The 14,852-nt window shown below is 41.2% G+C and overlaps 1 protein-coding gene across 2 annotated transcripts in view; it reads right to left on the bottom strand.

Moving 5' to 3' along the window:
* The window catches only part of LOC128710887 (neural-cadherin), a 188,891-nt gene that overhangs the window by 157,378 nt on the left and 16,661 nt on the right, over positions 1–14,852 (bottom strand). The window contains exons 2-9 of one of the 2 annotated variants that reach the window (XM_053805742.1): positions 8,044–8,055; positions 7,525–7,963; positions 7,217–7,433; positions 6,367–7,152; positions 6,057–6,290; positions 5,791–5,982; positions 2,748–2,759; positions 1,320–1,510 (exon numbers count right to left, since the gene is read on the bottom strand). In XM_053805742.1, the coding sequence (XP_053661717.1) occupies positions 1,320–1,510; positions 2,748–2,759; positions 5,791–5,982; positions 6,057–6,290; positions 6,367–7,152; positions 7,217–7,433; positions 7,525–7,963; positions 8,044–8,055 (2,083 nt within the window). The remainder of the gene's footprint in view (positions 1–1,319; positions 1,511–2,747; positions 2,760–5,790; positions 5,983–6,056; positions 6,291–6,366; positions 7,153–7,216; positions 7,434–7,524; positions 7,964–8,043; positions 8,056–14,852) is intronic. The other variant, XM_053805744.1, reaches the window with a different exon arrangement.

The following is a 14,852-nucleotide window of genomic DNA, read 5'->3' as shown; positions in this document are numbered from 1 at the left end:
AAAGAGATAAAAAAGAGAAAGAGAGAGAAAAAGAGAGAAAAAGTGAGCAAAAAACAAAGTTGGTGATCAAAAATCAGTTCACTCCATTGTGGGCCCGGTGGTTCCATTAGCCCGTTTGCGTATGGGTGGGTAAGTCCTTTGGTTGCATTGCTGTAGTTAAAGGATTTTGTTTTCGTCTTCTTTTTTGATCGTTTGTAGGAAGGAATTGTAACCGTCTCCTGCCTCTTTACGCGTTGAACGTTATAGAAAAATGTTTAACTTTCGTTTCAAATGAATTGGCAAAAAATTTATCGCCGGAAAAATGATTGCATACGATGTTTCTGCAGGTCGCAGCCAGGAGCAAATTGGCAAAATATTTGACTTTCTTTACAAAAAACAGCCTCCTGTTTCGATGGAACGTATTACCGTCGACAAATTAAATTCGAGAGCGAGAACGAGAGAAAAGCACGAACAAAAAATGAATACACACCATTGAACAAAAATAACCAAAACGCATCACAAAATAGTAATAAGTAACTCGTTGTTATATAAACAATATTAAAATGAAAAACAACAGTCCAAATAGTTTCGTTTTAACCATCCGGACTGCCAATTGATTCTGCTTTTATAATAAAAACAACAGCGCTGTAAATATGCAGCACTACAACAGGTTGGTGGGTGGAAATGGTCTCGATCCGATCACAACGAGTCTATTCGCTGGATCTTCGGCCGGAAATGTCGATGACGATTGTTGTTGAAGTACATGTGTTTCCCCTCAACTGCTTCATTTACGTTACATCATTTACAATGGTTTACATTTAGTTCAATATTATGATATATTATATAAATATAAGGCATATAAAGGTATGTATAAATATGGATATATTGGTTGAACCAACTGCAACCCAGAGTCTAATGTCGTGCAAAATGGTTTTATCAAAAATTCTGGTCAAAACCATGTTCTACGAGTTCAATCCAGTTGCAGTTGATTCGGATAAGATGTTAGTTCAAGCTAGCTTCAGTTCACATATTCGCAAGCCTCGTGTTCTCTGGAGCCAGGAAGCGTCGGATTTTTCCCCTCCAGCAAACTCGGGCACATGCGCACAAACCACTTCGAAATGCTAGAAACGCTTCCCGTTAAGTAGTGTGTGCGCTTGATTGCATTGGACAAGCTACGATTGGAACCGTTTTTAGTAGATACAATCGAAATTAGTATAGTAAGACAGCTCATTAACAGGAGAAGTTTTGTTTACAACAGTGCGGTGCAGCTTACGGAGCTAATTTACTGGTGAGTTTTGAGTTAACTATTCTGGCAGCACTGGAATCCATTTTATACCAACCTTGCTTTCACCGATGTGACTACCGTACCGACAGTGACATTTTCCCTAATGTGAATGGGGCCATATATAGTGCGATCCCAGATCGGTGGCTTATTGTTCCGATCGACCACATCGAGCTCTACGTCCACGTCGGCGGTGGACGGTGGATCGCCTCTATCCGAGGCGTACACCTTCAGCCGGTACCTTTCACGCTGCCGGGATTTATGTGTTTTTGTTTGTACGGAACGGCAACACCGGACATGGTCACCCGGTTTGCGCATCCAGAAGATGAATAGTTTAAGGTTTTTAGATCATTTCAGTTTGCCACAACGCGTCAGTCAGTTTTTTGTACAGGTATTTTTTTTGTTGAATTTGTTTGGGAATGTAACAGGGGTGAACAAACGTTGGGATGATTTGGGTGTTTTGAATACAAATCAATTTGTACATCATCCAACCAAAAACATCAAAGCCGGGACGAGACCGACAACAAACGCCGACAGCATACGACCAGAAAACCAAAGCGAACGGAATATGAAAATAAAAAAAAAAGAAAGAAAAATCAACAAAAAAAGAAAAACAATTAGAATTAATAAAAATGTTCAGACACAATAGCAATAGCAAACATAATACGTAAGCACAGTGGTACATTATTAATACAAAACATTTCAAATGTTAATATACGGGGGATCAAACAAACAGTGAGAAAAATGGGATATTCAATGAGGAGGTTTCGAAAATCCAAGACCAAAAACGAAATGATAACAATAATGTAACACAACCTTAACGTGTCTAGGCTAAATCGTTACGAAGAGAAGGAGTTAGCGTTATGCGTTATTATGATTGTGAGCGCTACCTGGCGGTAGCTAGCAGAATTGTCGTGTATGTATAGTACGTTTTGTTTTATTTTATTTTTAAAAAAAGCATAATGTACTGGGACAAAAACAAAATTGTACTCAAATCATACTGGTAAAATAGTACAAAAAATAAGCTACCATGTTCTTTGGACCATAAACACTATTGTTCATGAAACTTGTGGAATCCCTTTACATTGAACCAGTACAGCTGGCGTTGAATCTAGCATTACAAAGATATCGGTTACTAATGTAGTCAATCTGTGTCGTTTCGCTTTTCCATAGGAAGAGCGGACAGAGATCCTTCTGCATGATCTAGCTTTGCTCGACAGTTTTGGCTACCACAGATTACAGAAAGGAAACATGTATTGAGGTATGGTTTGAAATGTGCGGGAAGTGTGTCTTTTGTTTGCCACAAATTTGGAAAATGTTTCGTGCCATTCGGTGGATGTTTAGTTACCAATGAAATGCTTCGGGGCACAACTACATATAGTGACAGAATTGTTCCAGATCGTAGCTTCATGTATTAGAACGGACATAGCGATACAAGCAGCTCTCAGTGCTATCAAACATTGTGGTCTAACACGCGGCTACTTACGGAGTAGCAGCCCTGCGGTTTGCGCATTACGCAGAACGAGATATCACACAACGGTGGTAATGAATTCGATTGCATACGAGGAAACGGAACATCCGGAAAATCAACGAAAAGAGAAAAGAAAAGTACAAACATTCAATAACAACTCATCGAAATAAATACCATTTAACAGTGCAGTTGAAACAAAAGTCTTTAAGTTAAACCAACAGAAGAGGGTTACGATTAATTATCCAAGTTTTGTCTAACTGAAGGAATTGTACACCTGATACTTTTACCGCACTACAGTTGTCGCAAACAAAACAAAAGATGTTTATAAACATTCCTGAAGCGAATTGCAGAAACATGGAACAAATCGCAACATTCGGTTTGTTCCATCTTTCCTCAACATCGGTGACTGCAGTAGTATCAATTGCTTTACAGTTTTGGAAGCAGTACAGAGGAGTAACTCATGAAGGATACTTGTCATGCATGGAACGCGTGATGGCTTGGAACGAACACAAAATTTCAAGCATTCCAGATGGCAACCAAAAACCTGGGTTCGTCATATGAGAATTACACTAAACTTATAAACAACCGAAAATGTTATAAGGCCGTTTCTTTACGTATTGGAAAAAAGAAAACACATCTTATTCTACAAAAAAAAACAACCTAAAGTCAGGGTGTGATGGTATCGCTTATGTTGGTCTGTAAAGTGTGCAAAGTTTGCATTTATACTGCAATGAGCGAATGAAAAACTAAACCGCGAGTAAAAAAGGCACTCTTTTGCATATTGATGTAAGTGCTTGTTTATCAGTACTATTGTTTCTAGTCTGACCACAACTAAAAGCCAAAAACAAAACAAACAAGGGGAAGAAAAATCCAATTTACTCATACAAAAAACTGAGACTGAGTAGATCGTTTCGGAAAAATTGGCGACACGACTTTGGCGAATGATCAAAAATATGTTCGTTAAAAAGGTAACGAGCTCGGATTTACAAGCCTTTTGTTTTGCTCTCCCACATCAGCACGTTCTGGAAAAATGTCACTTGCAATCGCACTTCATTCGTCCAGTACTGGTAGTTTTGTAGTGCTTGGTATCATTTGCTTTTCTAGCAAATGTTGGGAAATCAAATCAAAATCTCAAAAACGCATTCCACAATACTGCTAGCTGGTTGTAAAGCCCCCTATCCGTACGAAACGTCACTGTCGGAGAGATCCTCTACGCCTCGAGTAATCAAAACACATTTCACTGAGCTTTTCTGGTGCGTGATGACGATTAATGCTGCAAAACACATCCTTATTGTAATCTTCAGTCTAAAAAGAGTTCGTTGTTAAAATTATCTAAGCAAAAACAAATCATCCATCGCTATCCGCTTATACCCAACGTTCCACGAAAAGTGTACCAAAACATCAAAAATGTTCTTATTTTGGATGATCATTTACGTGGGTACGGGGGTTTAAAAAAAACTTAACTCCACAACGAGGAATCAGAAAGGATACGTAAAAGTTTTATATTTTAACAGGTACCATCTAAGATTCCTCGTTTGTGGGTCGTTGAAAAGCGAACGTATCAAAACATCGATCGTATTTTTGTTTATAAACCAGTTTCAAATATAAATCAAGATGGACTGTGATACAGAACGGAAAGTGCTGCAGAATACGGTGCCGTAGAGATGCTTAGTCACGCATAGTGTTGCGTGCGCCTCCAAACAACAGTAAAACAGTGCATATAATGATACAGAGATATTGCATATTCATTTAGTTTTGTGCATTAGAAGAAAGAACATAACTAGGTTTGACACACCAACAGAAAGCTATCAAGTGTACTCGGTGCAGTTGGAAACCATACATGTATACTGGTGCAGAGAACGAGATGTACTTTTCCTCGCTACGGAGATTGTACGCGGTGCAGTTGACTGAAAGAACATAATGTGCTCATTTGGCTTACAAAAACAATTGGAAACGAAACACTAAGCTATATAAATTAACAAGTGCAGCGAAGAGAGATCGAGCCATCTTCATCCATGTAGCTGTTCATCCGTCAGCTGAGCACACACAGGGCGCAGATCGACCGGCTAAACAAGAAGATGTCTAAATCTCGTACAACTGGCAACTGAAAATGTAATTGGTGCTGTAAGTAGTAGAAAAAGCTTCTGTCGACATTTGGAAGCTTGCGAGTGCCGACGAATCACAAACCACAATCATAGATATGAGGGATAAGCGATTGGTAAACTCGAGAGCGATTTCAATTTCATTTGTTCAGTGTTTTGCGTCTCTTTCACTAATGCAAAATACTTTATATATGTTTAAAAAATCTACTTTCAGATACATCTCTCTTCGAATCTACCATTCCTTTACCCACTATTTAAATAGTGTAATATATTCACAGCATTATTTTCACTCATTATTCCGATAAAAAAAAACTTAAGAAACGAAAGAAATAACGTCACACAATAATATGGTGCAGTTTTATGATAAACAAATCGTTCAAACCAAATTCATACCAATAACAAAAAAAAACGAAATGAAAACGGTAGAATATTAATATCGCACAAATTCGAGACAAATCATAACGACTTTTGACGGAATTAAATCATTTTCTCTCTTTCTCTTTCTCTCTACCTCTCGCCTTGCTGGTGACACTTCCGTATTAAGCGACCCATTCGTTTCCCTATCATGTAATAGTATAATCAGGTACAACTGTAGTAACGCATAACTATTCTATAGATCACGTGAAAAGATCGTCCTAGAATACCTATCGTGTACTAATTTCATATTTTATCTGCGGCAGCCATTATTAAGAAAATCTAGTAAAGATAACCACGTGCACAGGATATCATTCGCAAACGATATTCTCGCAAACGTGATAAGTAGCTGTGTCGCTACTGCTCGATGCAATCTCTTTCCGGATCACAAATTGAGTTGACTATTGCAAACAATTTTTCAGACAATGTATCGAAATGTTCAAGACTTCAATAGAGGACGGTGTTTGTGAGGAATGGGACATTGTAGGGGTAGTAATCGAATCAATCGATGCAAATGTCTAATTGAATCAAAGAATACTTACGTCTAGCGGCTTCTTCAACACTATCCAGCCAGATTCTGGCTGAATTTCGAAATACTCTAAATCGTTGGGACTGTGCGGTGCGCTTAATGTGTACACGATGGCACCATTGTTATCTGCATCCTCATCGGACGCGGATACGCGAAGAATGTTTGTTCCAATGCTTGCATCTTGTTTCACGTTTTCGACATATTTCTAAAAAAAGGATATCGCACAAAAGTTTATATCGCGCCCGTCTTATATACTACCCATGAACTTTGCTCCTTTACCTGTCGATCAAACAACGGTGGATTGTCGTTTACATCCGTAATTTCCACAGTAAATGAACAAACGCCTTCCAGACTAGGTTCACCCTGATCGGTAGCTTTTACCGTTACAGACACAAATTTGCCATCGTCACCTTCTCGATCAAACACCTTGTTTGTCGAAACTTCACCCGTTTCCTCATCCACGGTGAATTTCGTACCTTTCTGATTTGGCTGCTGGACAATGGAGTATTTGACCTGCAAAATGATACCAATGATGCCAAGATATTAGCATGTGCTTCCAAAAGGAAAATGAATACACTTCTTTACTTACCTGCCCATTGACACCCTTATCCTCGTCGGTCGCCTGCACTTTAATGACGGGGCTACCGTTCGGTGCACCTTCCTCCACCTTCGGATAGTAGGTGCCGCAATCCTTAAACACCGGCTTGTTGTCGTTCACATCGGTGATGAACACAACGACAACAGCTGTAGATGTATGAATCGTCGCGTCACCATTGACGCAACACGACCCATCATCCATAGCTGTTACATTCAATTCATACTTGTCCCGATCGAGCGAAATCGCCTTGCTGTGCAGCCGGATGACACCAGTGATTTCTTCGATCACGAACTGGCCACTGCTCGTACCTCCGCCAACAAATCCGAACCGCACATTATCGCCATCCTTGTCCGAGGCGACCACCGTCGTCACGAGCGTATTCGGGCCGGCGTTTTCGTCCACATTCGGAGTGTACACCTGCTGGCTGAACTTGGGCTCCTCGTCGTTCTTGTTTTTCGTGTACACGCGCACCGTAGCCGTGCCAGTCTTGGCCGGTTCTCCCTTGTCCTTAGCGGTTACGACAAATTCGTAGTACGCATTGTTGTTATCCGCATCTAGCTGCTTGTTGTTCACGATGATACCGTTCGAATCCACGGCAAAGTGATCATCGGACACGAGATATTCAATCTCTGCATTTGCACCCGAATCAGCGTCCATTGCTTTCACTTTCAAGATGCTCGTTCCTAGCGGAATATCTTCATCGACGTTGTGCGCTTGATAATCGGGCAATTCAAACTTGGGTGCGTTATCGTTAACGTCCGTTACGCGGATTGTGAGCTGAAGAGACAAATAAGACATAACGTTAAAGAATGCACATTATCATCATTATCATCACACTTACCTCTACCGAAGTGGAGAAACCACCCGAATCTTCGGTGGCCGTTACGACTAACGAGTAAACGTGTGGCTGTCGTAAATCCTCAAAATCCAGCTCCTTTGCCAGCTTTACGATACCCGATGTGGGCCCGATGTTGAACGTTCCAGCACCCTGGCCCTGAGCCTTCAACGTGTACCGGATCTCTCGGTCAGCGAACGATTTTGCCTTCACGGAAATAATACTGCAAAGGAAGTTCAAAATGAGCGTCAAGAATGTGTGCAAGAATGAGCATTCCATTCAGTGAAGGTACTTTCTCCTCTGTCGGTACTTACTCGGAGTCCTTTTTCTGGTTCTCTGGAATTTCTGCTTCGTAGCTTGGCATGTAGAATTGAGGCGCACGTTTGCCACCGACAATCGATAGTCGTTCTTCCGGGGTGCTCTGGAACCGCCGGTCATCCACCTTACCGTTCTGATCCTCCGCCTTCACGTACAGCACGTACTCCATGTCCAGCTGGAACAGATCAGTACCGCGCGTCCGGACAACACCGGAACGTTCGTCCACCTCGAACCGTCCGCCCGTACGGTCACGTACGATGAAATAATGTATGTTGTGATCGGTGTCGGGGTCGCGTGCCTGCAGCGTGAACACGGGTGTGTTTGGCGGAGCATTCAGCTGTACTACCGCCTGCATGGGCAGTGGACGATTGATAAAGTATGGCGGCTCATCGTTCACGTCCTTCACGTGAATTATAACACGCTGATTGTCGGTATCTGGTGAAGTAACGAGAAGCAACGAAAAGAGATTAGTTTGCTTTCCGGTAAAACGTTCCTTGGGTGATGCTAATACTTACATTTTAGGCCAGCTGCCAACGAAAAAGGTCAAACCGGACGGTCCGTGGAATTCGCGATGCAATGGACATGAAAAAAAAAGATAAATGTAAATACATACATTAATACCGAAGAAACATAAATGCTGGTACAAAGCGAAGGTATTCCCAGATCAAATACTTCTAAAGGACTTGTTTCTACAGTTAAGATTTTCTTCTAATATTTAAAACACTTTGTCAAAAGAAATCTATCGAAAAGAAGGTGAGTAAAACACAAGATTCTTTTTGCAGTGTACAAAATCGCAACACAATCTTCCTTCCATAATATACTTTACACAAAGACTCGCAATAAATTTACATCATGCGTTTGTGCCAATTTACGAAATAATATCCCTTTGTCCATCCGGTAGCTTTATTATAATTTAAGCTTCTTTCCAATCATTATTCACTAGATATGCCTTCGATAGCATCATATCTGAGGCTTGGAAACATAAATCAAATGGAATTTCAACCACTCTTTTTATCATCACTTCAAACGTAAACTTCTCGCAAATGCCATCGCTCTCCGGTCTTCTACAACTTGCGTCAAGTAGCACTGATAGCAATCACTGGGTGAATCGGATTATGCAAGAGAGCACTCTATCGAATGATCTTGGAAATGCACCAAAGAAATGCATTAGATATTCCAAAGAAAATCCAACGACCGAGATACGAAACACCTGCAAATGAAGCTCGTTTCGGAATTTATCACCACCACAGTTCGAAAGTCAGCTCCGTTTTGCTGAGGTATTCAAGAGTGCTCGGAGAAAGACAGTCAAAGTTTGCGCAAAGTATGCTCAAGAGATGAGATTTACTTTCTGATAATTATCATCTAAATTGGGTAAAGCTTAAGAGGGCGACAGCAGTCACAGCTTCAGGTTCGTTCCCACAGGAACACACGTTACCGCTCATGTTTCAACCAATTTCGGGTGGAGAAAGTGAAGATTATACGGAACTCATTCGACCAAAGAAGGCACTACCTACCGAACCCCTAACAAAAGGTGCCAAAGCGTGGGTTAAATAAATTTCCCCACAATGTACCGCGTTCGCGTACACACACACTGGACCCAAAACATTGTAAATTAATTCAATCAAGTTCCTCTTGTGTTTTGTTTTACACCTGACCGATCACAGCGGTCTGACCAGGGCTACACCGCCATCGTCATTGTTGTTTATGTTTACCATGTACCTCTCTTTGAAAAGGGAATTACCTTCTTTTTGGCATGTTTTCCCCCATTCTCATTCCCGCACATTCCTAGAAAACACTCATTTTCCCAACCTAGTTATTTCCAATCCATCCGCAAGGCGGACGGACGCCGGTGAAGCGAACCGCTCAACTGGGACACGATCATTTCACGGATAAGTGCCGTCCAGAGCCATCTAATGTACGGTTATCTTCGGTGATAGATCTAATTTTGTACCGATGTTGCCACCTCTTTTTACCACCTCGAAGGGGAGTCAACCGGCCGAAACTATTACTACTTGACCATTGACTTTTCACGGCAATTTCCCACCACCGTTCGGCACATTTACACCATGGACACGCTGAACTTCACGCGTCCCAATCTCACGCCACCTCTTCCGTATGCCACCTGCTTGAAAAGCCTGACGAAGAAAGGCGACAACCTGGTTCTAGTAGCTTTATTTTTATCGTGTATTGTAGCGATAATTTTATTTCCACTGATAAAATCTAATACCTTTCCCACGGTAACTACCGGTACCGAAGTGCTCAGTACCGAGTTTACCGACAACGCCGTACCACTCAAACAGCGCCGGTTAGTGTCTACTGCCCAGCATGACTCACGGGCCAAATCGTATTTGGCGCATTTTTGAGACAGGGTTAGTTCGCGAAAAAAAAACATTGGACACAGGTGTTAGGGTGGCAAAGATGAATGGGTGGCTCTGCTCCAAATGTTGAATTGCTATATCTTCCGGCCTTTGACACCAATGTTTATGGACCATATTAAATTATTGAGCCACGAATGACACATTAACGAGATGGAAAATATGTAGCTCTAAGTTATTTATACAGATAACTTTCTCAGGAAAATCACTATTCTGTAAAGAAACTGTGGTAGGAAAAATGCATAGACAAATATTTATCTACGTGAACAAATAACACCTTCGATCTCACAAGTAACTTCTAGTAATCTAGAGCGATTTATCGATCTAGTTCCGTAAAGAAACATCTATTTGTAACGAAGGATTTGTCCGTAGAATCCGGACGCTACCTTTTCCATCATCAATAGTTCAAACAGAAACACAATGCACATCCAATATATTATTTATGCAAAGCAAACTAACCTGCCCACAAAGGGGTAGTAGCGTGACGGCCGGCAGTCCTTCGGCTAGTATCCTGATAACAACATCAATATCATCATCGTTATAAATTCATGAACTGGATGAGACTTCATTTTAGATTACTGCGTATAGCTTTAACCTTACGAAGCACATAAACCGAACGTATCGAAAGAGCAGCATCCCACTGACCTGGCTCTCGATAGTTACGCCCTGAACAATTTTACCAGTATCATGTTCAGATGAACGAACATAAGAAGTATAACAGTCTGGCCCGACAGGAAAACCCTCTTCGTTTGGATCTCCCATCGGAATTTTCCGCAACCGTCGTACGAACGATGTAAGGAAAAGGTAAAAGTTGGAGAAGCTTTTCCTCATCTCAATTTGAAGTGTTCGATGAACATTCTTGGTACGAAGGTAGCAAGAAGTTATTTTAGCTATAAATGATCCGCTATCATGTTTTTTTCGAGTTTGAAAAGTGGATGAGTGTCTTAAGAACGAAAGAAGTATGGTAAAAGTACCCACAACATCCCTTAATATTATGTAAATAAAATACAAAACAAAATACCAAAACTTTGCACAGTTAGATCAACTATATTTGTTTAAGTTGAAAAATATAGTGGAAACATGATGTAATTTGGGGTATTCAACTTTTTATATCGTGTTCTGACTAGTAAAGAAACAATCGTCGACGAATCTTGAATGCATTGTGGTTGTTACTCAAAACTTTCGATAACATTTCCACATTTTACGTATATTTTGAACGCATAACATTCTACTAGAAATGTAACCATTTTTTTCTATAATTTAAATAACAGTCAACGAAAAGACAAAGTTTATTAAACCTGTCTCACATAGTACAGATTTATTAAAAAAAAAATCACTACTCAAGTAACATAATCCCTCTCTACTTGACATACTTTTCCATACTGAACACACCTGCGTTGTTTCTTTCTGGAAAGAAAATACCACACAGAAATGTAAATGAACATAAAAAAAGAAAAATCGCTCGGAAAATGTAGATGCTATCATATCAGAGAGCTTAACATACCTCCCTACGAATCTGTAGGCGGTCTTGCAATGGTTTGATGAAAGCAACAACAAAAAATACTACTTCCGTCGTCTGCCAGAAACTGACATAAGTGGGTTAGAATTCAGTTGAAATTGATTGGATCCATTTCCCAGCTAGTCGCAGGAATTAACGTAAAGAAGCGCACAAAATTAAATTCTGTTTTTCCGAATGGAATTATTTTCCACTTCTCAGAACCGAGATTACTGTTGACTGATGTTCGGTACACAAGCACTATGTATCTCATTTTCAACAAGGTTTTGAGTTGCATTTCGTTTAAAAACTCAACAAACTCCCTTTGAACTGAAGATATGAAACTTTTCAACTTGCCACAGTTGAAGACCATTCAACGCATTATGTCCTTTTATTCCCAATGTTTAATGTTTATGATTCGGGCGGTCATTGTGGACTTAACAACTAACGATTAGATGCGTCCAGCACAAAAGCGGTTAGTGACGGTGTCGACAAAACATCACCCTATCAACCACACAAAACTGCCCGCTTAATTAAATATTAGCACTCTCCGCTGATGGTTTTATCGTTTGCAAACCAGCGCCTATGCGGGTGGTTTTTTGGGTCACCACAAAATCAACTCATCAAACATCAGTGTAGACCGGAGGGGCAAGCGCATACTCGGAACTGCAGTTTCTGATCATACTTGAGTATCTCGGTAGTTATTAAAACAACAATGATGAGAAGCTCGTCATTTAATAAAGCCCAACGTTTAGTGCTGCGTGCTCGATGTTCCGGAATAGTACGACCAGGCTCTGATAGTATCGACAAGTGGTGCGGTTGCTAGTTTAAGAATATCCATAAATCTTCTCACCCTAGAAAACGCACAGTTATACTTAATGAAATTGCAATTCTGCCCTTGTGTGCCGAAGATATATTGCCATTCTCCCGGATGATATTAATTCAATTTATTTCTTTCCTCACACATGCGTGCACATCAACCAGATATCTCGAACGCCTTGTCAAGGGATCGTGCACAAGTTTTCCCAGTGTTGATTTAATTCTCTCCGTGCGACATTCTCGGCCTGGAATCAAATATCTTTCTTCATTTCTGTTGCATCCTACCGTTACTCAGCGCAATCGAAGTCACACACAAGGTACATCGATACGTATACAATCGGATCGAAACATTCAAAACAATTGCACATAAAAAGGGATTAAAACCCCTTCTTGCTATAGAGCACGGGGAAATCGTGGTACGAAGGCAAGTGAACGAAATTTCATTTCTCCTCTGAAGAGGTGCATAACTTCTTCTTTATCATGCTTCGAGGAGCTAACATCGATACGGCAATGATTCTTCTACAGTGCCTCGTATCGAACACTGTACGAAGGCTGGAAAACAATTGTACAAGATAAGCCGTCAGCAACGTGAAGGCAAAAAAGCAGTCCATCATCCAACGGTAAAGAAAAAGCCCAGACACAAACGGTTGCTTCCGGCAACAAACTACATCGAACGGTCTCGGAATGCCGAAGAATAAAGGAAAAACTTTCTTCCAATACTACACTTTTGCACCATATTTCTCTCTCTCCATTGATTGTCGCTACATCTAATCGGAAGTTGAGCACGATGGCGTCCATGGTGGCATGGTGGCAAAACGAATGCTTGTCTTTATCACAGCCCATCGTGCAAAAAAAAAAATTCACCCCAAAAGGGGACTTTTGAAACATAGCCATAGCGTAATTTTCTTTGTTGTTGGCATCGAGAACGGCAACGAGCGGCATTGTACAAAATTGTCTGGAATCGATTTTTGCACCATACTACACTCCAAGGAAGGGGAAGAATTCTCGAACTCCATAATCCCTCCTTTCCATACCTCACACGGGATACATATCCGACCAGAATAGTAAGGTAAGTACGAATGTATTCCTTTCCGACGATGACTTCTGGTTGGCGTTTCAGTCCCGATGGAGTAAGTTTTTGCTATCCCGGAAAGTCTCCAGTCCGCCGTCTGACCACCATGGCGCGCGACTTGACAGACACCATTTCCCGGAGGATTATGACTCTTCTTTTCCCTTCTATCCGGTAGCAGCATGTCGTCTGCTTGCCATTACCGTCGGATAGGAAAATAATTAATTTTTACCCTTGGTTTTCCTTTCCTGGAATTTTCCTGGAGTAACCCCCACAACACACGCAGGGCTTGTTTAATCCTCCTGCAGCTGACTTTAAGGCGATTGATGCGCAATATTCGAATGGAATTGCTAATTGGAAACAAAATAGCGAATCCGAAATTTGGTTTCAGCTCCAATTATATTACCTCTGCTAGATAATTGTTTTATAAAATGTGTATTATGTTGTTAAAAAGTTTATAAACAACAGGCATACGACTAGCTTCGAGTTGCCTTTATTCACGTTTCCCTAATTCCACGATGCCCTGAATGAAACATTGGAACACTGCCAATTCTAAACACCATCATTAAGCTCGATGCAATGTTTCTACACCAAAAGCAAAGATCTAACCAGCACTAAACTTCTAGCCATAAAATCGTGACCGTTCGGTTTATTTGCAACTCTCGCAAATAGTGCACTGCCAAACATCAGCAAAAGCAAACTGAAACATGTCTGGTATTATTTCATGTGTCATTCTATCTCGGAATACACGCAATCGGAATGCACGACGCACACACCACCTCTGCACCATGTTCGTGCGACTGCAAAGTTGGGCGCGATAAGTGAAACCGGAAACCGCCCCAAGGATTGCGCTGATGACAACAAAGCGGTTCGTTTAGTAACCGCTCCGGCACCCGGCCCGGTACACAGCTCGTAGGATCGTTTCGTAGACCAGCGCAAGTAGCTAGTGGAGCTCTGGAGCTGGATATGCGCTCGCAAGCGAAGGCGCACAATTCCACACCGTGGTCGTAAGGAACTTTGCAGCAGGATTTTATTTCACCAACGCAACTTCTCTTCTTGCACAGTGTCTTGCCCTCCTTTCGTTGCAGCGAAACTTTCCCCAATTGCATTTGCTTAGCACAGCAAGAGCTCACACACATTTTGCAACGATTGTTGTGCTACGAAGTGAATCTAATACCCTATTGTTTAAATGTTAGCATCCGTTAGCACCCGTGCCAAGGCGAGGAAAGATGATACATCAATGTCTTGGCAGCGGCAGCAAGCAAAGCCTGGCCACATCTACTAACGGCTTCAGTGTGTTGGAAACGAGATATCGAGTTTTCCTTGCATGAAACGGTTCTCCCCCGGGGAACCTATCTTTAGCGGGCAAAACTCCCTAAAAAGCCTTTAACACATAGACGCTTTTCATCGCTTAACTTTTGTTCTCCCATATTTCATACACGCAGACTTTAGATTTTACGGAAAAAATGCCACTATCAAAATCATCTGCAGGGAACATTTTGGAAAGTACCATCGAGCTCGGAAAGCTTTCTCTCTTTAGAATCTATAAATAATTGGAGGAAACAG

The sequence above is a fragment of the Anopheles marshallii genome, chromosome 3, assembly GCF_943734725.1.
Source record: "Anopheles marshallii chromosome 3, idAnoMarsDA_429_01, whole genome shotgun sequence".
Lineage (NCBI taxonomy): Eukaryota > Metazoa > Arthropoda > Insecta > Diptera > Culicidae > Anopheles > Anopheles marshallii.
Note: the sequence above shows the minus strand (reverse complement) of the source record. Positions and strands in the feature narration are given on the sequence as shown.